The sequence below is a fragment of the Trachypithecus francoisi genome, unplaced genomic scaffold, assembly GCF_009764315.1.
Source record: "Trachypithecus francoisi isolate TF-2019V2 unplaced genomic scaffold, Tfra_2.0 Lachesis_group5, whole genome shotgun sequence".
Classification (NCBI taxonomy): Eukaryota; Metazoa; Chordata; class Mammalia; order Primates; family Cercopithecidae; genus Trachypithecus; species Trachypithecus francoisi.
The window spans coordinates 59,214,129-59,236,857 of record NW_022681470.1 but is presented as its reverse complement, the minus strand read 5'-3'; the positions used below and the strand labels follow the sequence as shown (position 1 = coordinate 59,236,857).

General features: G+C 39.3%; 1 protein-coding gene and 1 non-coding gene across 2 annotated transcripts in view; one reads left to right on the top strand and one right to left on the bottom strand.

Annotated features, from left to right (window-relative positions):
* Nucleotides 1-22,729, bottom strand: part of PPP1R12B (protein phosphatase 1 regulatory subunit 12B) — a 243,316-nt gene that overhangs the window by 169,057 nt on the left and 51,530 nt on the right. Inside the window, 1 exon segment of the mRNA XM_033198353.1 lies at nt 1,196-1,326. Coding sequence (XP_033054244.1) covers nt 1,196-1,326 — 131 coding nt within the window.
* On the top strand, nt 8,209-8,312 carry LOC117076962. The gene has a single exon (XR_004434571.1). It is a non-coding gene; the product is annotated as a U6 spliceosomal RNA (small nuclear RNA).

Genomic DNA, 22,729 nt, shown 5'->3' with positions numbered 1-22,729 from the left:
ACTGACTTTTACTAAATTGGAACAGAGGGAGGAATCAAGAGTGAAGAAAACTGCATTGTTTATTTCTGGTGGCTTTGGGGCCAACCCAGTCATCCACTTTTTAGAACAAGTAGCCCAGTCAAACACCAGTGCTACTGCCTAAAGTTTCTCTGGCTCTGACTCTCCTTTTGTCTAACTTCTCCCACTGAGCATCCCTGGGTCAGCAGCAAACCTAGCAACTCAGACTCTCCCTTAGGAAACCTGGGCAAATCAGATTCTGTGGGAAGTCATTCTTAGGCCTCTACAGAGCTGCCCACAAAATTCTCCCTGCTGTTTCCTGAACAGGAGAAATGTAATGGAGTTCTACTCATATTATTGAAAAGGGCCTTCACACAAGCAATCTGATTTTCAAAGGAGCATAGAATATCATGATTTTATTTAGGGAATTTACCTTAACAATAGAAATTTACCCTCATCTAGAATACGCTCAACTGCCTCATTTTAAAGATGTTTCGACTGCCAAAGTCTCTTCCTTGTTTAAGACTAAACTCCCCAATCATTCCTTCACACAACAGATATTTATTCAGTGCCTCTTATAGCTCAGGTACCACATGGTCAGGATTCTTCTACCCATGGGAGGGGAAACGAGTTGTCCTGGAGATAGTACCTCCTAATGTATCTTATTAAACATTCCCATTCAACTAATGTGGAGAACACATGCCAGTGCCCACCTTTCCTTTGTTCCATATGTTTAGGCTCGTTCTTCTGCTATTAACTACATGAGTGCTGTGACTGGTATGCTAGGCATTTTTTACCTTCATTTGTACTAAGCACTGATTAAAAAAAAAAAAAAAAAAGAAACAGGTTTACAAAGAATCCAGAAAAAAATCTCCAGGCCTGCCTATACACATGCCCAGCTACAGTTGTTCAGAAAGTGAACCGAGACAGTGGAACAGCCACCTCTGCATATCCCAGCAAATATAAATTACCTGCAAACAGAAGCAAACAAAAAGTTTCAACTAAAAATCTATGGATTTAGCAGCTTTACAAAACATTGTATTAGTTATGTCTTAAACATAATTCAACTTTCTGCTTTTGTAATCTGTAATAAAGAGAGACTATAATTATTTATAAAATTCAAATTCCTAAGAATAGAGGAGTAATGAAGGCTATTCCTACAAATACTGCAAAGCCACACACACAGAGGCTCACTCACTCTGCTATGTTGAGATAGCCACAGGAAGCTGCTGCATGAAGTGGTGTCCAGCCTTCATTGTCTTGCTGGTTTACATTGGCTCTGTTCTCCACCAGAAACTTCACCATATCCAAATTTTCATCAATACATGCCTGAAAAGAAAAGTCCGTTCATTCATTCAACAAGTATTCACTGAGTTCCACTACGTGCCAGATGCTGCTCTGGGCATTGACAACGCCCAGCAGTTCTAATAATACATTAACTTCTATTTCTTCCATTTTGTGTCCAGAGCGTGACTTCTAGGCTTTGTGATCTTATACAAGCTCCTTAAATGTCTCTATGCCTTAATATCTCAACTGTGAAACACAGTTTCACATATAATGATACGTAATCTTATTTATAGTATTATTAGGATTAATTATGAAAGTGATTTCTAAAGTGCTATAAATGAATAAGCTGTTTCATCATTATATTATGAAAAGGAAAGCATGTTACAAAACACTGATTTGTATATGAATTTTATTTTATTTCACTGTCACCTATTTATCGCAGATGCTTATTAATTTTAAAAGAAAATAATCAGAGGATTGCCTGAAGCCAGGAGTTAGAGACCAGCCTGGGTAACAAAGTGAGACCCTGTCTCTATTATAAAAAAATTCATTCATTCATTCATTCATTTAAAAAAGAAAAAATCACACAGGATCAAATGCAATTTTTCTCAGTGAGAAGCTGTAGTTTACGACTCTAGAATTGCTAAACAAATCTTGCTTTGGTGAGAAATGGTAGGGTGATCATTTCAAACAGAAAAAATGTATTTTCATGTATTTTCTGAATGGCTTCAAACACTATGGCAAAGTATGCTTGCAGTTATGGATGGTTAGGGAGTCTCATCTGCTCATTTCATGGCGGCAATTAGGAGACAGCAGAAACTCTTTGAATAAAGGCTTTAGGCTTACCATAAGACTAAAAGAAACAGTCACGAACAGCAATGAGATCTAAAAAAACCAAAAGGTCTTGACATAGCTACAGAATAAAAATGTGGTAGAAGACCCACATGTGAAAATGGTAATCATCATCAAGGCTTCGATGGTTACAAAACCATTGGGATAATTCAGGACCAAGAAACAAATGAGACTCCCCTTTTAAAACTTGCCTTTTAATCCCCTCCTTTAAAAAACAAGGCTAAAACTTCAGCTCAGGTAGAATTATCCAAATCAAAGGATGTTCATAATAATATTAAGATATTACTTGCATTTTCATTGTATTGACATTTAAACTAATGATGCAAAAGCAATGGTGAGTAAAACTGCTGGTGCCTTAGCATGCAGCAAGACAATGGCATCAAAAACTACCAGCAGGCACTATATTCTTCCCCACTACATACAGTTAAAAAAATAAAAAAGAAAGCCAGTTTCACTTAAGAATAACCTTGAAGAAGCAGTAGAAATTTTTTAATATTCTGTGTGAGAAAATGGAAAGTATACTTAAAGCACTTCTGCTGCATTTTGAGGTATGATGGTTGATTCTAGGAAAAAGCACCTAGGGCCAGGCATGGTAACTCATGCCTGTAATCCCAACACTTTGAGAGGCTGAGACAGCAGGATTGCTTGAGTCCAGGAGTTCAAGACCAGCCTGAGCAACATAGACCCCATCTCTACAAAAAAATTAAAAATTAGCCAGGCATGGTGGCATGCACGTGTAGTCCCAGCTACTTGAGGGCTAAGGTGGGAGGATGACTTAGGCCTGGGAGGTCAAGGCTGCAGTGAGCTGTGATCACTGCTCTCCAGCCCAGGTGACAGGGAAATACCCTGTCTTGAAAACAAAAACAAAAATAAAAATAAAAATACACCACTTGAGCATCTGCTTCAGGTGTGAGATGAACTAGCCACTTTTTAAAATCAAAATAACACCATTTTTACTCAAAAGAATAACCAACAAGGCCGGGCGCGGTGGCTCAAGCCTGTAATCCCAGCACTTTGGGAGGCCGAGGCGGGCGGATCACGAGGTCAGGAGATCGAGACCATCCTGGCTAACATGGTGAAACCCCGTCTCTACTAAAAAATACAAAAAACTAGCGGGCGATGTGGCGGGCGCCTGTAGTCCCAGCTACCCGGGAGGCTGAGGCAGGAGAATGGCGTAAACCCGGGAGGCGGAGCTTGTGGTGAGCTGAGATCCAGCCACTGCACTCCAGCCTGGGCGACAGAGCGAGACTCCGTCTCAAAAAAAAAAAAAAAAAAAAAAAGAATAACCAACAAATTGTGATAATTCGGACTTGAAAACGAACAAAGTAAGCCTGTCACTCCAAGAAAATAATCAGTATGTGTTGCAACAAAATTTGACCATCCAAGTGAAGATAAGAATTCTGGAAACAGCTATCACCATGAGCTTGACAGCTTTCCAGTATTCACTTTTCTGATAAGGCCTGTCTATCAACAAATCTGATTTGTTGATATTATATAATGAAATGTATTTAGATTTGTAAGATCTCTATAACTCAATCAACCTATATTTTCCAAATAAACAAATGCATGGTGTTAGAAAATCACACATGAAGTAAAAGATTCATTCAAAGTACAAGTTAGACTAATGTGTTTTAATGTAAGAGAGTAAGAAAAGTCCGGCCGGGCGCGGTGGCTCAAGCCTGTAATCCCAGCACTTTGGGAGGCCGAGACGGGCGGATCACGAGGTCAGGAGATCGAGACCATCCTGGCTAACACGGTGAAACCCCGTCTCTACTAAAAAATACAAAAAACTAGCCGGGCGATGTGGCGGGCGCCTGTAGTCCTAGCTACTCGGGAGGCTGAGGCAGGAGAATGGCGTAAACCCGGGAGGCGGAGCTTGCAGTGAGCTGAGATCCGGCCACTGCACTCCAGCCCGGGCGGCAGAGCGAGACTCCGTCTCAAAAAAAAAAAAAAAAAAGGAAAAGTCCATTGATATGGTTTCAGTTTCCACACTGCACGGACATTTAAGATACTCATGTCTTAAACAACCATTTCCAAAACTTACATTTAAGAAACTATCAGGTTGGGTGTGGTGGCTCATGCCTGTAATCCCAGCACTTTGGAGACCGAGGCAGGTGGATCACCTAAGGTCAGGAGTTTGAGACCAGCCTAGCCAACATGGTGAAACCTCATCTCTACTAAAAATACAAAAACTAGGCAGGTATGGTGGTGCATCTCAGCTACTCAGGAGGCTGAGGAACAAGAATCACTTGAAACCAGGAGGCAGAGGTTGCAGTGAGCCAGGATGGCACCACTGCACTCCAGCCTAGGTCACAGAGATTCTGTCTCAAAAAAGAAAAAGAAAAAGAAACAAACCATCACTTGTTGGAGTTTGGTATAATATCCAAGAAAAACATCTACAATTGTCTGAACAGACTATTAAATGCTCCTCCCTTTTCCAAATATATACCTTTGAGAGGCCACATTTTATATACTTTCATCAAAATAATATATCACAACAGATTGAATACAGACATTAAAATAAATTTGTAAAAATGTAAAACAATATCATTATTTTTAATTATGTCATTTATATTAACACGTAATCAGGGTCATTGTTGCTTTAAATGACCTAATAAGTACATATTTAATAACTACATATTTTTAAAATTTCTCAGTAACATATAATAATCAATACAAGCGAAGTCCTGGTTAAATTTTGGGAGTCCTAAATGATTTTTTAAGTATAAAGGAATCCTGAGATCAGCTTGATAACCACTGACTTTAATCAAACATACCAAAAGATATTTCATGGTGATAATGAACTATTTAAATGGCAAAAGATTACTGTGGAAAGAATTAAAGTTAGAACTCTAGAGTTCTTAAGTCCTGTAACTACAGGACTTAAGTAGTACATATCATACCAAGAGAACTTACAGGAACTCCCTTCAGAGATAAACCTCATATCAATCCTGCCTAGAAGGAGATGAATGAAAAAAGTGTGATTTCATTTAGATGAAAATTTAATTAGATAACTTGGTTACAAACAGCATCTTTGTTATTTCTTTCCCAAAATATTTGATACTTCTTTTAAAGTTACTGAGATTAGCTAAAAATGTCAATCTAGGTTTGATTTGATGCTATATAATATATTCCTCCAATCTGATCTTCTGGCCAATCTGAGTTTTATAGCCAGTATTCACAGTGGTCTAGTCTTCAACAGCAGCTCCAGAAATTATATTTCTTCTATGATGTTTTCTTAGATTTATCAGCTTCCACAAGTATATCCCATTCTTTACCATGTAAAATGTTTAATAATTATTCATATTTACAAATAGTTCATAAGTATGCTTATCACTAAATTGGTCATATATTGTATGTCTGCCCATTTACGATCCCATATGGCAAGGTCTAGCCAACTTATCGCAGAGTACCTCACTAAAAACTGTAAATAAACATTTTTATTTTATTTATTTTTCTTTTTTGTAAATAAGCATTTTTAAGTAAAAAAATGGAAGGGGACACTTTCAAAAAGGTACTGAAGTCCAAGAATAATAAAGTATTTTAAAGGCTGTGCTAAAAACACTCTTTGCCCTTAGTAATACTCCTATATCAAGAAGGTCAAATGTGCCGTCTAAACCTGTGTAGGCCAGGACAGCTGGGTCAATTGCTTCTTGCTGGGTTGCAAAATTTGTTTGGCTCTGAAAGAACAATCTAAAAACTTAGCTTTAATGTCCACACCACTATCAAGCAGACTTTTAGAAGCCAATGTTTTCAAGATCCTTCTTTGGCCTTTAAAGACAACAGCAGCCACATTCCAGAGGCCCTAAAATAAGCCCAGCTAGTCCAGGTATCAAATGGGAGAAAACTTATCTTTTCTCTTTCCTCCCCTCTTACTTCTCTCCTTTTCTTAATCTCCTTCACCTCATCACTACTTCAGTTCTCTTCTTTTAAATTTTGTGATATTGTGTCTTATAAATCTCAAATCCTTGATACAAAAAAATTTCTGACACAGGGTCTTGCTCTGTTGCCAGGGCTGATCATTAACTCTTGGGCTCAAAAAGCCTCTGTCTCAGCCTTCCAAGTAGCTGGGACTACAGCTACATGCCACTACAGCCAGTTTGACACAAAATTTTATGGGAATGACATTGTAAGGAAGTTACAACAACAAAACTAGCATACTCTAAAAATGTAATTTAGCGATCATCAATCTGTGAAGAACCATCTTAGAGAAAATAAAGGAGGCCAACTGTCTAAATCATTCCCCATACCCTCCACAAAGTGAAGGATGGTATATTGTTTAAAACAGTTTTGGCTAGGCATGGTGGCTCACACCTGTAGTCCCAGCACTTTGAGAGGCCGAGGTGGGAGGATCGCTTGAGTCCAGGAGAACCTGTGCAACACAGTGAGACCCCATCTCTATTTGTAAAATAAATAAAAGCACCAGCTTTGGAGTCAGACAGACCAGGGCTTGCATACCAGCTCTGCTGATGTGTACAACCCACAGTGGGGTATCTAACCTAACTATAAGCATATGTACTCATCTACAGTATTGGGAGTACCACCTACCTTATAAGGTTTTGTAAAGATTAAAGGAGATAAGCCCTTGGAATTGTTCCTGACTTTGTTGTTGTTAAGGCAACAGTGTAACACACAGCAACTGCCTCAAGGGGGGAAAAAAAAAAAAACACTCAAAAAGTACTTATTCCTCACTGATCACAGCCCTCCCCACCCCCAGTACCTTATAGGAGGAAAGCAGTTTGGTTAAAAATGTCTTTGAACTAGCAAGATTTTGGAGCTTGTTTGTAAGTCTAACTGCAGAAAATTCCCTCTCTAATGTTCAGAACCCCAAGGATTCTTAAATTCAGGAGCTATATGAATAAAATAGTATGCACCCAGTTAAGGTGGAAGAGAATCATCCTTGTAGGTAAGACCAATCAAGAGTTGTAGGACACTCACTCTCATTAAGCAACTTGGAGTAACTGTTCTCTTGCTCTCTCTCTGGTTGTTTGTTTGTTTGTTTTTTGCCTCCAGAAGAAGGAATATGACTAAAGCATGGATAAGAGACTAAAGCATGGATGAGAGACACATAGTTCCTGAAAATCTTCTCCAGTGAATAACGACTAAATTTAGATGCCCTTCTGCCCACTCCATCTGCAGCTGCGCTGCTGACTCATTCACAACTGAAGCATGGTAGATGAGCGGATTCGCCCACTTATAAAACTGTGTCCAGGGACATGAACTTCAACACCATGCCTCTACACAGCGCTATGCTAAATCTTCCAGAGAGATAGGTCTTTCCTTTTCTTGGGAAGCAGGCTAAACAAGCTTTTGATGTTACCCATGATAATGGGGAAATTCTTTGCATTTGGCCCAGATTCCTTCTGATGTAGTTTAAGTCCATTTCCTCCTATTTTGCATTCCTGAAGACACATCAAATTTTACTAAAGTAACAACATGTTCTAAGCTCCTTAAGAAACAGAGATATAACTTAATTACTAGTATGAAGGAACTATTTAGAAAAACTGCCAGGTAATAAATTAAAGCTTCCTAACATCAGCATGTCACATTTGTCTGGCAATGACAATCTCCAAGGAAAAATACTTGATTTTACCAATAATCTGGGGAAAGAGCACTGTGATCTCACTACCGTACCTGATATTGCTCTCTCCATATCAAAGGCAAAAGTGGCTGATGATCAATCAGGGCCAGGGTTAAATCTGGCAGTGCAGAGAAGGCCTCACAAAACAAAGCCTCCTCGGTTCCCAAAATAGCCTGCAACTGTTGCCAGCAGCAAGTGCCAGCTTTCAGAGCTGACCTTGCTGTTGTGTCTCAGAATATCACTAATACTACCTGCCTTGGCCTCAGAACAACTCTTCCCCATAAAACCCAGCTCCAGGTATCTGGGCATATGTTACACTAGAAGCTGGGCTTAGTGCAGCCTAACACCTACTTGTTTGGATTTTTCAGCCCACGCTTTCCTTGATTTCAACAAATCATGTGGACAAAATTGTTGAGGGAGTATATCAAAAAAACACTACCAAAAGAGTAAAAAGGCAGTCCATAGAGTGGGAGAAAATTATTTGCAAATCAGTGCTCACTTCGGCAGTACATATACTACAATTGGAACAATACAGAGATTGGCATGGCCCCTACGTAAGGATGACAAGCAAATTCATGAAGCATTCCATATTTTTTATAAGCAAAAATATATGTATGTAATAAATTTTTGTAAATTTGCAAATCACATATCTGTTAAGGGATTAATAGCCAGAATATATCGAGAAATCCTAAAACTCAACAACAAAAAATAAACAACTGGATTCAAATATGGGCAAAAAAGATTTGAATGGACACGTCTCCAAAGATATACAAATGGCCAATGAGCACATGAAAAAATGTTCAATGTCACTAATCATTAGGGAAATGAAAATCAAAACTACAATGAGATAGCACCTTATACCTATTAGGATGGCTATTATCCAAAAAACAAAATAGGTCTGTAGTCCCAGTTATTTGGGAGGCTAAGGAGGGAGGGTCGCTTGAGCCCAGGTGATCGAGGCTGCAGTGAGCTATGATAGCACCACTGCACTCAAGCCTGGGCAACAAGCAAGACCCGTCTCTAAAAATAAATAATAAAATATAAAAATAAAATTTTAGCATGCAAGGAAATATTTTTAAAGTGCTGGCTGGGCACGATGGGTCACACCTGTAATCTCAGCACTTTGGGAGGCCGAGGTGGGTGGATCATGAGATCAGGAGATTGAGACCATCCTAGCCAACATGGTGAAACCCCATCTCTACTAAAATACAAAAAATTAGCTGGGCGTGGTGGCATGTGCCTGTAGTCCCAGCTACTTGGGAGGCTGAGGCAGGGGAATCGCTTGAACCCCTGAGGCGGAGGTTGCAGTGAGCCAAGATCACGCCACTACTCTCTAGCCTGGTGACAGAGGAAGACTCCATCTCAAAAAAAAAAAAAAAAGTGTTGGCAAGGAATTAAAATCCTTGTGCACTGCTCAGGGGAATGTAAAATGGTATAGCCTCTATGGAAAACAGTATGGAAGCTCCTCAAAAATTAAAAATAGACTTACCATTTCTATTTTCTATTCAAAAATAGGATTCTTCTGGGTATATACTCAAAATAATTGATGCCTGTCGTAATGGCTCATGCCTGTAATCCTAGCACTTCGGTAGGTTGAGGCGAGTGGACTGCTTGATCTCAGGAGTTCAAGACCAGCCTGGGCAACATGGCGAAATTTTGTCTCTACTAAAAATACAAAACATTAGCTGTGTGTGGTGGCATGCGCCTGTAATCCCAGCTACTCAGGAGGCTGAGGCACAAGAATTGTTTGAGCCCAGGAGGTGGAGGTTCCAGTGAGCAGAGACTGTACTCCAGCCTGGGGGATAGAATGAGACTCTATCTCAAAAAAAAAAAAAAAAAAAAAAAAAAAAAGAAATAATAATAGTCATAATTGAAAGCAGGGTCTCTCAAAGAAGTATGTGTACATCCATGTTCACAGCAGCCTTATTCACAACAGCTACAATGTGGAAGCAACTGAAGAGCCCATTGATGGGTGAATGGACAAGTAAAATATGGTATATACATATAATGTATATATATACCAGAGGGAGTATGGCCCTGATAACACCTTGATTTTAAACTTCTGGCCTCCAGAACTGTGGAAGAATGATTGAATAATTTTGTTTTAGGCCACCAAGTTTGTGTTAATTTGCTGCAGAAGCCACAGGAAACTAATAAACTTGCCATAGAATAGGGAATCAGAACCTAGAGAGTCTGCCATATCCTCAATCCTTACTAATAACTGAAAATCACAGCTGTAACTGATCCCTTCTTTGACAGATGAAAAGTGATCAATAAATTTATCATACGACTTTTTAAAAGACAACTACATTAAGTAGAAAGTTTTAGAAACTGTTTAACCAACTCTGGCTCAAATAGCAAAACCCTGAAAGAACTAATCATGGTTCTCACATGAGGCATTTTACTGAAGGTATTCTGGCTGAGGACTGAAACTGGGATAGAAATACTGATTGATGAGGTCCCTGTGAAACCCAACATTTCTAAGTTCAAAGTCCCCTTGCCCCAACTAGGCGGCCAAGAAATCATATGCTAAGAAATTATACAGCTGTCCCTCAGTATCCATAGAGAACTGGTTGTAGGACTCCCTGCAGATACCAAAATCCACTGAGGGTCAAGTTCCTTAAATAAAATGGTATAGTATTTGCATATAACCTATGCACATCCTTCTAAATACTTTATATCATCTCTAGATTACCCAAAATGCCTAAAATAATGTAAATACTACATAGTCATTATACTATACTGTTTTTGTTTATATTATTTTTATTAATATTAAATTTTTTTTATTTTTCCCAAATATTTTCAATCTGTAGTTGGTTGAATCCACGGATACAGAGGGCCGGTGGTACAAATAAATTAAAGGTGATAAAGGACTCAGTAAATCTGGCAATCTCCACCATCAGATCTTCACTACATGAAGGCTTTAACCTATTAGTAGTTAAGATTGACTGATCCAGAGCTTCAGTCAGTCCTTCCAAGTACCTGTCTCTTCATTCCAATCATGATATAATATAACTATTGCTTAAGTAGGAATCATCACAGCAGTCTACTCCAACATGACAGGTGACCCCAGCAACTGTCTGCACTGTGTGAAAGACTCATAACCCCATTGGCAGAGACAGTTTGGCTCTCAGATGGTGAGAACTATATCTGATTATGTACTCAGTGATCAGGCAGGCTCTGGACACAGAACTGTACCCTTTCAAGAGAGAGCCGAGAGAGCAGAAGTAAAGAATTTTCCATGAAGTGTCATACTGATTAAGATTTTGTTCTCAGTAAACTGGCATATTACCACAAGACTGCAAATGCTTACAAGTTGGGACCAAAGAACATCTTCCTTCAAGTAAGAGCAAGCATCATATTGCCTAAGGGTTAACAGTACTTACGTGTCAAAAATGTGTTCATTTTGGATTCTAACAAGCACTTCGCTTCCAATAACTTTTCCCTCAATCTTCTCTATTCCCCATGCTTTTATTCACCTAAATGAAGAAAAACTCATTCGGCTGTCTTACAACTTGACAACTTTTGCACTATGGTTATACATGTCTGATCTCTTATCATCAAATCATGTTTTTTGAAAGTTGAGGAGAAAGAAGATGAAGAATGAGATCAGAAAATGAAATCTGCATTTTCTCAAAGCCCATGAGTCATCTTCAAACAGAAGTTGTATGTTCCAGTCTCCAAATCTCTACTTTGTTACTCACTGATAATTCTAATTTTGAGGGATAAATGTGGCCTACTAATTGTGATAAAAATCCCAAGTATGACTTTCTTTCAGATCAAAGGTGACATAGCTGAGTAACTCTGACACTTGAATATAAGAAAGTCCTGTTGAAATTGCCTTCTTACAAATTCTGCACATAAGAGCTAAGACACACTAAGTAATGGAATGATACACCTTTACAGACTTGATCAAAGACATTCCTTGGAAAAAGTCTATCATAACAAAGCAGTAAAGGAAAAAAAGAATATGGAAGCTGGAGAGATAAGCATTAGGACTTTTCATGTTACAGATGAAGAAACTCAGCCTTGGAAAAGTTAAATGATTCTTATTTAAGGTCATATATTCAGTCACAGAACCACCTAAATGCTTTCTACCTACCAATTTAGAGGTGTCCGAAATAGAGTTCATGGCCAGGGTCAAGAAACTACTTGCTTCATGGAACATTTTCAATGCTTAATACCATCTCCCTAAAAATAGCTTTATTTTAGTATATACAGTGTTAACTGGTATTAGTCTACCCCTCCAAAAATTTTATATGAGGAATGTGGCCAATTGGTCAATTTAAGTTGGTTACTCCTAACTAGATTAAATGCAAAACACAAAGATCTCATTAGATTGCTTTGGCTACCACTCTGTTTATTAGCATGAGTCTGGATTAGAAACCTCCTTCCTATCTTGGCTACCTGTCTTAATCACAGCCCCCCAATGGTCTACCCTGCTGCCAAGTTGGCATGTACAGTAAATTGTTGTCCCATGGAGAGAGATTTTTCTATTTAACTCCAGATCACTCCGTGCCCATAAACAAGTGTTTCACAAGCCACAAGAGCACAGCCTGAAAGATATGGCATGGGCAATGCTCCATAGCTATTAAGTAAGTCCAGGGAAAAGAAGAAAGGCAATTCTGGGATCAGAGTTGAGTAAGGAGTGAATGCCACAAAGAAATTACAGGCAGTTTAAATCTGCAGAAAGTATAAATCAGCACACCAAATATTATCCCTAAAAGGAATATTAAATAAAAGGTTATTATTTTTCCCAGCATATTTTCATCGAGTTTTATATAGTCAAAGCTAATAATATATTATTAGTCCATAACACTTATTGTCATGTCCTCCCACAGGTAGAGTATTACATGGTAGAAGACATGAGAGAAAGCAGTTAAATAACCCTACGCAGTACAGTATACAGTTAAGAGCACAGACTATGAAGTAAGACTTCCTGAGTTCAAATCCCAGGTCTACCAGTTAAGTAGTTTTGTGTTCTCAGAACAAGTTATTTCTGTCTGCTTCGGGTTCCTCATCTGTTAAATTATCATACCAATCATAAGAACTACTTCATGGGTTACAATTAGGATTAAATGAGCTAATGTACATAAAAACACTTCGTGCCTGGCACACAGTTAAATGTTATGTGTTAGCTGCTATTATTGTATTACCCTTGTATAACCTCCAGAGTTAACAAGGGACCCTCCTTTCTACACAAGAGCAAAAATGATATACTTAAACATAAATATAGTTCTACATAAGTAATATTATACTTAAATATAAATATGAGCTCTATGTAAGTTCCTGTACATGTAAACAGATCACAGTCAGGTTTCATTCATAAGAGATGAAAGTTAATTAAAGTTAGGATTAGAGGAAAGGAAAAACAACGGGCCAGGGCTCCTATAGCTGACTCCTATAGCTGGTAAAGGAAGTTGAGGGGCTTTAGACTGCGTTTTACCATAACAGAGTCACTGGCTGCTGAGGGTCCATCAAGTCTAATAGTTAGCACAAGCAGAAAATCTAAGAAGATAAAGTTCTGGATCTGACACTGACTCACATTACCAAAGAACAGGTTAAGAATTTGTCCCAGTAATCAGTGTTCCCTGACTGTAATGTGCATTTCCATTTATTCACGTAACAAATATTTACTAAGGCCTGTACTATGCCAGACATGGTCCTCAGGTGGAGATGTAGTAATAAAAAATGATTAAGACTTTACCATTTAGTGGTGGAAAGAGACATGTAAATGATACAATGCAACAGAAATAATCACTAACATAAAATGAGAGATAAGTACAAAGTGTTGCAGTGCAGAGTAAGAAGTTGCTAACTTGGTCCAGGAGTGACAGGAAAAATCTCCCAGTATAAACATTATTTGGGCTGGGTGCGGTGGCTCACGCCTGTAATCTCAGCACTTTGGGAGGCCAAGGTGGACAGATCATAAGGTCAGTAGATCGAGACCATCCTGGCTAACACAGCGAAACCCAGTCTCTACTAAAAAATACAAAAAATTAGCTGGGTGTGGTGGCACACGCCTGTAGTCCCAGCTACTCAGGAGGCTGAGGCAGGAGAACCACTTCAAGCTGGGAGGTGGAGTTGCAGTGAGCCAAGACGCACCACTGCACTCCAGCCTGGGCGACAGAGTGAGACTCCATCTCAAAAAAATAATTAAAAAAATTTAAAAAATAAAAATAAAAATAAAAATAATTATTTAACTGAGTTATAAAAAAGAAAGAGAACACTGAAACAGCAGCAAATGAAGAGATCTGAAGCAAAGAGAGTAACATAGGCAAAGGTCTGGAGGAGAGAGAAAATGTCCATTTTTTGGAATAGTGAGAATTCTATGCATGCATAGACTAAGAAAGGGGTGGGGGCATGCATAGAAATTTAAGTAGTGCTTCATTTGCCATACTGAGAAATTGGAACTTTACCCTATAGGCTAATGGAAAATAGAAGGAATTGTGGCTGGTAGGGTATGTTGACAGTCATGAAGGTCCCTATATCCCATCCATGATAAAGAGTTTCACTCACCTTTATCCTAAAGACAACAGGGAGGTATTGAGGTTTTTAAACCAGAGAGTGATACTATCAGAATTGTATCTTAGAATGATAATTGCAGTGGGAATATGAAGATTGAACCACTGGGAGGGAAAACTCATGAGAGACACCAGTGAGGAAATTGTAATCCAGGCTGGAGAGGATGAGGTCTTGAAGTAAGGTACTGGCAGCTAAGACATTGGGGAGGACATGGATTTAAGAAGTACCCCTGAGGTAGAATGAACCGAACGGGGTCACTTATTAGAATGTCAGTGGTGAGAAAGGATAAAATGGAGATTGTTAAGAGCTTAGGACCGTGGGTGAATTGTGACACCACTTAGACAAAACAGGGAATATAAGGAAGTCTTAGAAGTCTTTTCTGTTTCTGATTCCCAACTAGTGCTAATTTCTCTTAAAGCCTAAGTGACTTACACTCAGGAACTATATTTGAGCAGCAAACTAACAAGTACTGTTGCCCTTTCCATATTAAATAATCCTAAAGTGAGCCTAGAGAAATCAGTGCCAACCAGCTCAGCCTCACAGCTGTTCCCTGCCCCACAGCAAAGTCCTGGTTGGGTCAGTGTCATGAATACCATGGCATGGGCCTGGCAAGGCATTACTGTACAGCAGCCCACACAACAGGGGAATTGAGGTTACAGTATAAGGTCTCCACTACAGCTGAAATCTCTTTAAAGGCATGTGTTAGTGATAACAATGGTAACTTTACAACTCAAGAGGACACCCCCAATTTCTTCTCGAAAATTGAAATCTTTGGAATAGAAAATGAGTTGGTAAATCAAAAATAGACTGTTTGGCCCATATGGTATTTTAAAATTAAAGATTTTTTTGCACACAAAAATTCTATATTCGAAACTCCTTTTAAAAAATTAGATTACCTTACAACACTGGGGCCAGATTCCCACAAAGCAACAACTGGTTAGAGTTGAGTGGCAGCTGCCTTCTTTAGGTAGAACATGCATTTCTCAGTGCCCCAGGCCCCATCTCTCTCTAGTGTGTTATACCAAGCCTGCTTTATTAATTTATATTACCTGCCCATCCCCTTTACTTATTTTCCCAAAAAATTTTATTATGAAGATGTTCAAACACAGAAAAGTTGAAGGAAGTTCACAGTGACCCTCCCCCCTGCATATACCCACACAAGCTATCGTCCACCATTAATGTTGTACTTGCTTTGTCATGTATGCATCCCTTCATCCATTCATCCCATTTCAGACGTTAGTAATAATTTCTCCAAATACTTCACTATAAACTAGAGTTCAATACCTCTTTACAGTATTATTTTTCTTTTGAAGTAAAATTTACATATAGTGAAAAGCACAAATATTAAGTACACATTCATTAAGTTTTGACAAATGCCTGTATATGTTACCCCTCATTGTAGGTGTTTGAGTTGCATCTCTCAGGCATCTGACCCCTTGGACAGAGAATTGTTTTTCTACATTGCTCTGACCTCAGCATTGTCCGAGGCCAAGGAAATGCTGGCTATGAGCAGAAACATAGTTGACCTCTCTTAAAGCTGCACCTTGTTTCTGCTAGGCCTTAACAATCCAAATCTGGGTATAATCAATTTTGGATATCTGATAATATAAATTCACTATTGAGGCAGAAAACAGAAGACACACTAGAAATTAAGACTTTAGAAATCTAAATAACTTGATTTTTTCCTGAAAGCATCAAGCACAATGATACAACAAAACATGGCCTATAGTTCAAACTTCAGACTGCTACGTCCTAGAAAAAGGGAAGTAGAATGAAAAATACAAACCAATAAATAACACAAACATCCCTTGAGATCACAAATAGAAGAGTTAGATTCCACTCTCCCTGACTAGCTTAGTGGTAGTACCAAGGTAACAAGAAAAGCTTCTGTGATTTTGTTGGTAAGAGAAGGCATTCCTAAGCCAAGGAAAATATCAGGAATAGCAAAAAGGTAGAAACCTCATGTTCCAAAAGTAGAAGGCTGGGCGCGGTGGCTCAAGCCCGTAATCCCAGCACTTTGGGAGGCCGAGACGGGCGGATCACGAGGTCAGGAGATCGAGACCATCCTGGCTAACACGGTGAAACCCCGTCTCTACTAAAAAATACAAAAAACTAGCCAGGCGACGTGGCGGGCACCTGTAGTCCCAGCTACTCGGGAGGCTGAGGCAGGAGAATGGCATAAACCCAGGAGGCGGAGCTTGCAGTGAGCTGAGATCCGGCCACTGCACTCCAGCCTGGGCGACAGAGCCAGACTCCGTCTCAAAAAAAAAAAAGAAAAAAAAAAGAAAAAAAACAAAAGTAGAATATGGACAGATAAAAACCTGAAAGGGACTCAAGATTCACTGTTAAGGCAAAGACTTTCCACACAGCCTGGCAAAGCAATGGCATCCCTTTATGGAAATGAAAATGAGAAACGCCCCCTGTCTCCTTTGATGGTAAGTGCTTACTTATCTGCAATCAAATCCCAACCTCCTGGAGCACTTCGCTGGCAGGGTGCTCAGAATTAGGTGAAGCTTGCCAAGACAGAAAATTTCAGATGCTGTCGCAGAGGCACCAAAGGTTAAGGAAAGAGTGTGTGTTACCTTGCTTTCAATCTGTCTCAAATGTCTCATTTATAGAGTGTCCTCAAGCCCAAACTCTGAACAACTGTGTATGTAGGACAGAAGTAGAGGAGAAATTTCAGAACAGAATGGAGGATGTTATAAGATGCTGTACGGGCAAAAGAGTCTGACTTTAATGTCACAGCCCATTCTAATCTTTCCACAGCTAAGTTTCCTAGCTATACAAGAGAAACACCAAATTTAACCATTTTTAATTTCAGGGTTGATGTGAGGACACAAGACGACAAATAACAAAACAGACTTTTAAAAACATAACTAGTACATAACTCCAAGTATTGCTATTAACGTATGATATTCTTCGTGTTAATTAATAAAACAAAATATACTGTGAGGCAGTAGAGTGCACTGATTTAGAGCAAACCTTCTCTGTAAAGAGCCAAATAGAAAGTACTTTATTTGGGAGACCAAGGTGAATGAATTGCTTGAGGCCAGGAGTTCAAGACCAGCCTGAGCAACATGGCGAGAACCTATATCTACAAAAAAAGAAAAAAAAAAATTTTAAATTAACCAGGCATGGTGGTGCATAACTGTAGTTCCTAGCTACTCAGGAGGCTGAGATGAAAAAATTGCTTAAACCCAGGAGGTCAAAACTGCAGTGAAGTATGACTGTGCCATTATACGCCAGCATGGGTGACAGAGCCTGACCCTGTCTCTAAAAAAACAAGAAGAAAAAAGAGAAAAAAGAAAGAAGTACTTTACGCTTTGCAGATCATAGTCTCTTGCAAACATTCAACTCTGTCATTATAATGTAAAAGCAGCTATAGACAGTACTAAACCAATGACTATAGCTAGGTTCCAGTAAAATTTCATGGACACTAAAAATCTGAATTTCATATAAGTTTCACATATCACAAAATATTTTACTTCTTTTTCAGCTAATTAAAAATGCAAAACTATTTTTGGCTTATAGGTTGTACAACAACAGGCAGTGAGCTGGATCTGGCCCATGAGCTATAGTTTGCTGACCCCGATTTAGTGCATTGGCCAGAAAGTTTGAATTCAAATGTCAGCTGTGGAACTTAATAGCTATAAGACCTTGTATAAGTTACTTAACTTCTTTCTGCCTCAGTTACCCCATCTATAAAATGGAAATAACAGCAGTATTTATTTCTTAGTATTATTATGAAGATTACATAACTTTGTACGGGCACAGCAGTTGGAACAGTGTCTGGCACAACTTAACTGCTCGTGCATATTGCTGTTAGCTATTATAAACCATTTCCATAACAATCTCTAACAATTCTGCAAGTGTGCCACACTTTCACATGCCTCCATATATTTCCACATGCTGTTTCCTCTGCCTGGAATGCATTTTCCTGCTTAGAGCTTCTACGTGGTCTGAAAGACTTAGTTTAAACATTACCTTCTCTATGAAGCCTGCCTTGATTATTCTTCTCATCCTAGCAGATACTAGCCACTACCACCAGTTTCCCATTACCTATTGTAGTATATTGGATTTTATTGTAGTTATCTTTGATAGGTCAAATTCTCAGCAAGACTCCTTGTAAGTATGTAAGTAGTATGACTTACTAATCGTATCCCCAGGGCCCAGAATAGTGCTCTACACACACAAAGAATGTATTTGCTTAATGATATTAACAATACAGAAAACAAGCTAATACATTAATAATGAGGATAGATATCTCCTAGTTATGTGCCATAAAAAAGAACAAAATCATGTCCTTTCTAGCAACATGGATGCAGCTGGAAGCCATTATCCTAAGTAAATTAACACAGGAACAGAAAACCAAATTCTCCATGTTCTCACTTATAAGTGCGAGCTAAACATTGGGTATTCAGGGGCATATAGATGGCAACAGCAGACACTGGGGACTACTAGAGTGGGAAGGGAGGGAGAGAGAAAGGGAGAGGGGCCAGGGATGAAAAACTAACTGTTGGGTACTACACTCACTAACTGGGTGATGGGATCAGTTATATCCCAAACTTTAGAATCACACGATATACTCATGTAACAAACTTGTACATGTACCCCCTGAATCTAAAGTTGAAATTATAAAAAATAAATGAAATAAGATCTTTTTAACCCATCATCAAGGAAAAACACATCAGCCGAGCACGGTGGCTCACACCTGTAATCCCAGCACTTTGCGAGGCCGAGTCGGGCGAATCACGAGGTCAGGACATCGAGACCATCCTGGCTAACACGGTGAAATCCCATCTCTACCAAAAATACAAAAAATTAGCCGGGCACGGTGGCGGGTGTCTATAGTCCCAGCGACTCAGGAGGCTGAGGCAGGAGAATGGCTTGAACCCAGGAGGCAGAGCTTGCAGTGAGCCAAGATCGCGCCATTGCACTCCAGCCTGGGCGAAAGAGCGAGACTCCATCTCAAAAAAAAAATCAGGCCAGGTGCGGTGGCTCACACCTGTAATCCCAGCATTTTAGGAAGGCAAGGAGGGAGGATTGTTTGAGACCAGCTTGGACAACAAAATGAGACTTCATCTCTACAAAAAATTTAAAAATTTGCTGGGCACGCTAACACATGCCTGTGGCCCCAGCTACACAGGAGGCTAAGGCAGAGGGATCGCTTAGGCCCAGGAGAACAAGGCTGCAGTAAGCCATGTACGCACCACTATACTCCAGCCCTAGGTGACAGAGCAAGACCCTATCAAAAGAAAAGAAAAGAAATCTCCTAGTTATATGACAAATGTGAATATAATTAAATATGAAAATAATTTCTAATATCCTGAGTAAAATTGACCATGTTAATATCCATCCCCAGGCATATCCAGTGAGCATCCAGAGTTTGTCTTGGTGTTATTATTAGTTGGTAGCAGATATCTTAGAATCCACACATTGATAATCACAACACTAGCTTTTAGAGATTCAAAAGCTCATCTCCCACCTGAATTTACAAAAAAAAAAAATCTGTGTTTAGTAGTGAGGGGAAAAGGAAATAATGAAATGTGAAATTTCTACCAATATAACAATGTACATAGCGAAAAGCAAGAAGTTAACAGAATGAAAGCCCTTTTCTGAGCCTGCTCTTATTCTTAAGGAAATAGTCAATCATCAAAAGGTTTCACCAAGGCCATTGAGAGAAGTATGCTTTCTCAGCTAGTCAGGATTCTAACTAAAACAGAGTTACTTGGGCAACCTAAGACATTACCCTTGCCACTCTCAACCTGCCAAGGGTGTTGTGCCCCTTTGCTTAGACTTCTGCCAGGCAAGCTATGATACTGTGCCCAAATGATCCTGTGCCAGACACAGCAATCCCTCTGACAGAAGGTTCCTTGTGTCTACTAATTCTAGGCTAACCAGCATGCCTGGCATACTGTCTCTGAAAAAAATCAAAGCTGTTTTGGGAGAACGGGTTAAAGGAGGAAGGGACTCCAACAACTAAATAGTGAATATCTTCCAAAAGGCAATTTAATATCATCAAAATCAATATAATGCTATAATAACAAAGAGAGTCCAGTGAAGATTCAGATCGCAGCCCCTAGGTGACACTAACATGGCAGTGAGGATGAAGTAGAAGCTTTCCATTTTCTAAGTTTTCTAAGTTAATGTCACATATGTAAAAATCCCAGCTGTTTGCTGTGGAAATAATGACATCAGAATCAGTTTGTCCTTGGGTTTTTGGTTTTGCTTCTTTTGTTTCTAATATGTGTGTGCACGTGTGTGTAATACACTGACTGAGAATTATGCATTTTTCCAGAGGTCTATTTCCCTCTTGCAGAGCATGAGATCATATACTATGAAAATCTGCCAAATTTAAGGAATTTGGCAAACTGTCGCCTAAAAAAATCAAACATATAGAAAATACTTTTTAGCTGGGCGTGGTAGCGCACGCCTGTAGTCCCAGCTACTCGGGAGGCTGAGGTGGGAGAATCTCTTGAATCCGGGAGGTGGAGGTTGCAGTGAGCCAAGATTGCGCCACTGCATTCCAGCCTGGGCAACAGGGCAAGACTCCATCTCAAAAGTAAAAAAGAAAATATTTATGTTAGGACTATGCTGTATTCTTGCCAATGCCATTGTTATTACTACCATTGTTATCATGATTTTCTTCGCTGCCAGAAAATAGCTTCATGTATAGTATTTAATTATTGCTGAATTTGAACATTCTCATAATTGCTAACTCATGGGATAGTAACTTTAGACATACTATTATCAACAATTTTTTTCTTCCAACATATTATTTTAATATATCTGATTAAAAGGATTGGGGTTTCGGCCGGGCGCGGTGGCTCAAGCCTGTAATCCCAGCACTTTGGGAGGCCGAGACGGGCGGATCACGAGGTCAGGAGATCGAGACTATCCTGGCTAACACGGTGAAACCCCGTCTCTACTAAAAACTACAAAAAACTAGCCGGGCGAGGTGGCGGGCGCCTGTCGTCCCAGCTACTCGGGAGGCTGAGGCAGGAGAATGGCGTGAACCCGGGAGGCGGAGCTTGCAGTGAGCTGAGGTCCGGCCACTGCACTCCAGCCTGGGCGACAGAGCGAGACTCTGTCTCAAAAAAAAAAAAAAAAAAAAAAGGATTGGGGTTTCTTACATTTTAGAGCTAGATTAATTTCAATGGAATAATATAAGTTATAATGCCATCCTTTCTTCCAAAAAACTCAAATTTTAAATATATCCCCATGTGTCTTCCCAAAAGTCCTCTAAGGAAGGGAAAGGTTGAGGAATATCATAATACTGGTGACAGCAGCCAATATTTTTCTGGTCTATTTGAAGCTGGGCATGTGGACAAGACCTGGCAAGAGAGTAGTGTGAACAGCCTACCACAAAGCTATGAGAAATTCTAGCATTTAAAAACCATGTAGTAAAGGATAAGTGAGCAAACGTGGTATAACCAGAGAAGAGAAAAGAAAAAGAAATTTGTCATGGAAGCCATAGGATGAAAGGGTTTCAAGAAAGAGAGAGTAGTTGGTGTTGCTAACAGTCAAGTAAGCTAAAGAAAGGAAATGTCAGAATTAGTAATGTAAAGGTCACGGAGGACCTGAGCTTGAAGTGTTTCAGTGCAGTAATGGGGCAAGAGCAAGATAAGAATGGAATGAAGAGTGAAAGGAAATGAGAGCATTGATAAGTCTTGAAAAATGTGGCTAAGAAAGGGAGGAAAGAGACAGAGTGATATATGGAGGCCAGGAAGGGGTCATAAAATGTTGTTGTAAAATGAAGAGACTTGAGCATGTTTAATTACATTTGGAAGCATTTACGTGAAAAGAAAAGGTTGGCAAATAAGGTTGGATAGCGTGAGTTTAAAGAGAAAGGCTCCAAAACAAAGATAGAAGGATTAGCCTTAAATGGGAAAAACTCTCCATTGCAATAGGAGGGAAGGAAAAGAGAATGCCTCAGACATAGGTAGAGTGGTTTAGAGATAAAATTTGAGCCTGGGCAACATGGTGAAACCCCATCTCTACAAAATATACAAAAGTTAGCCAGGCATGTTGGCAGGCACGTATAGTCCCAGCTACTGGAGAGGGTGAGGCGGGAGGATCACCTGAGCCCCAAAGGTATCGCTTGCAATGAGCCTAGCCTTGCAGTGTGACACTGCACTTCAGCCTGAGTGACAAAGAGAGACCTTGTCTCAAAAAAAAAAATAATAATAACAAATAAGAAATTCCCATCTAATTTCTCTGTTTTCTATCTTATCTATGAAGTAGTAGTAATCACAGTAGTAACAGAGGTAGTGGTAGGAACAATAATATAAGTTAATATTTATTAAGGGCTTACTATATATGGGTGAAACACTGCCCCATATACATTAATTCATTAAATCCTCCTAGCAAGTTAATAAGATAAATATTACTATTATTATCATCATCATCATTTTTAGAAGATTAAGTAACATGCCCAAGGTCACATGGCTAAAAACTAACGAGCCAGCATTCAAATCCAATCAGTCT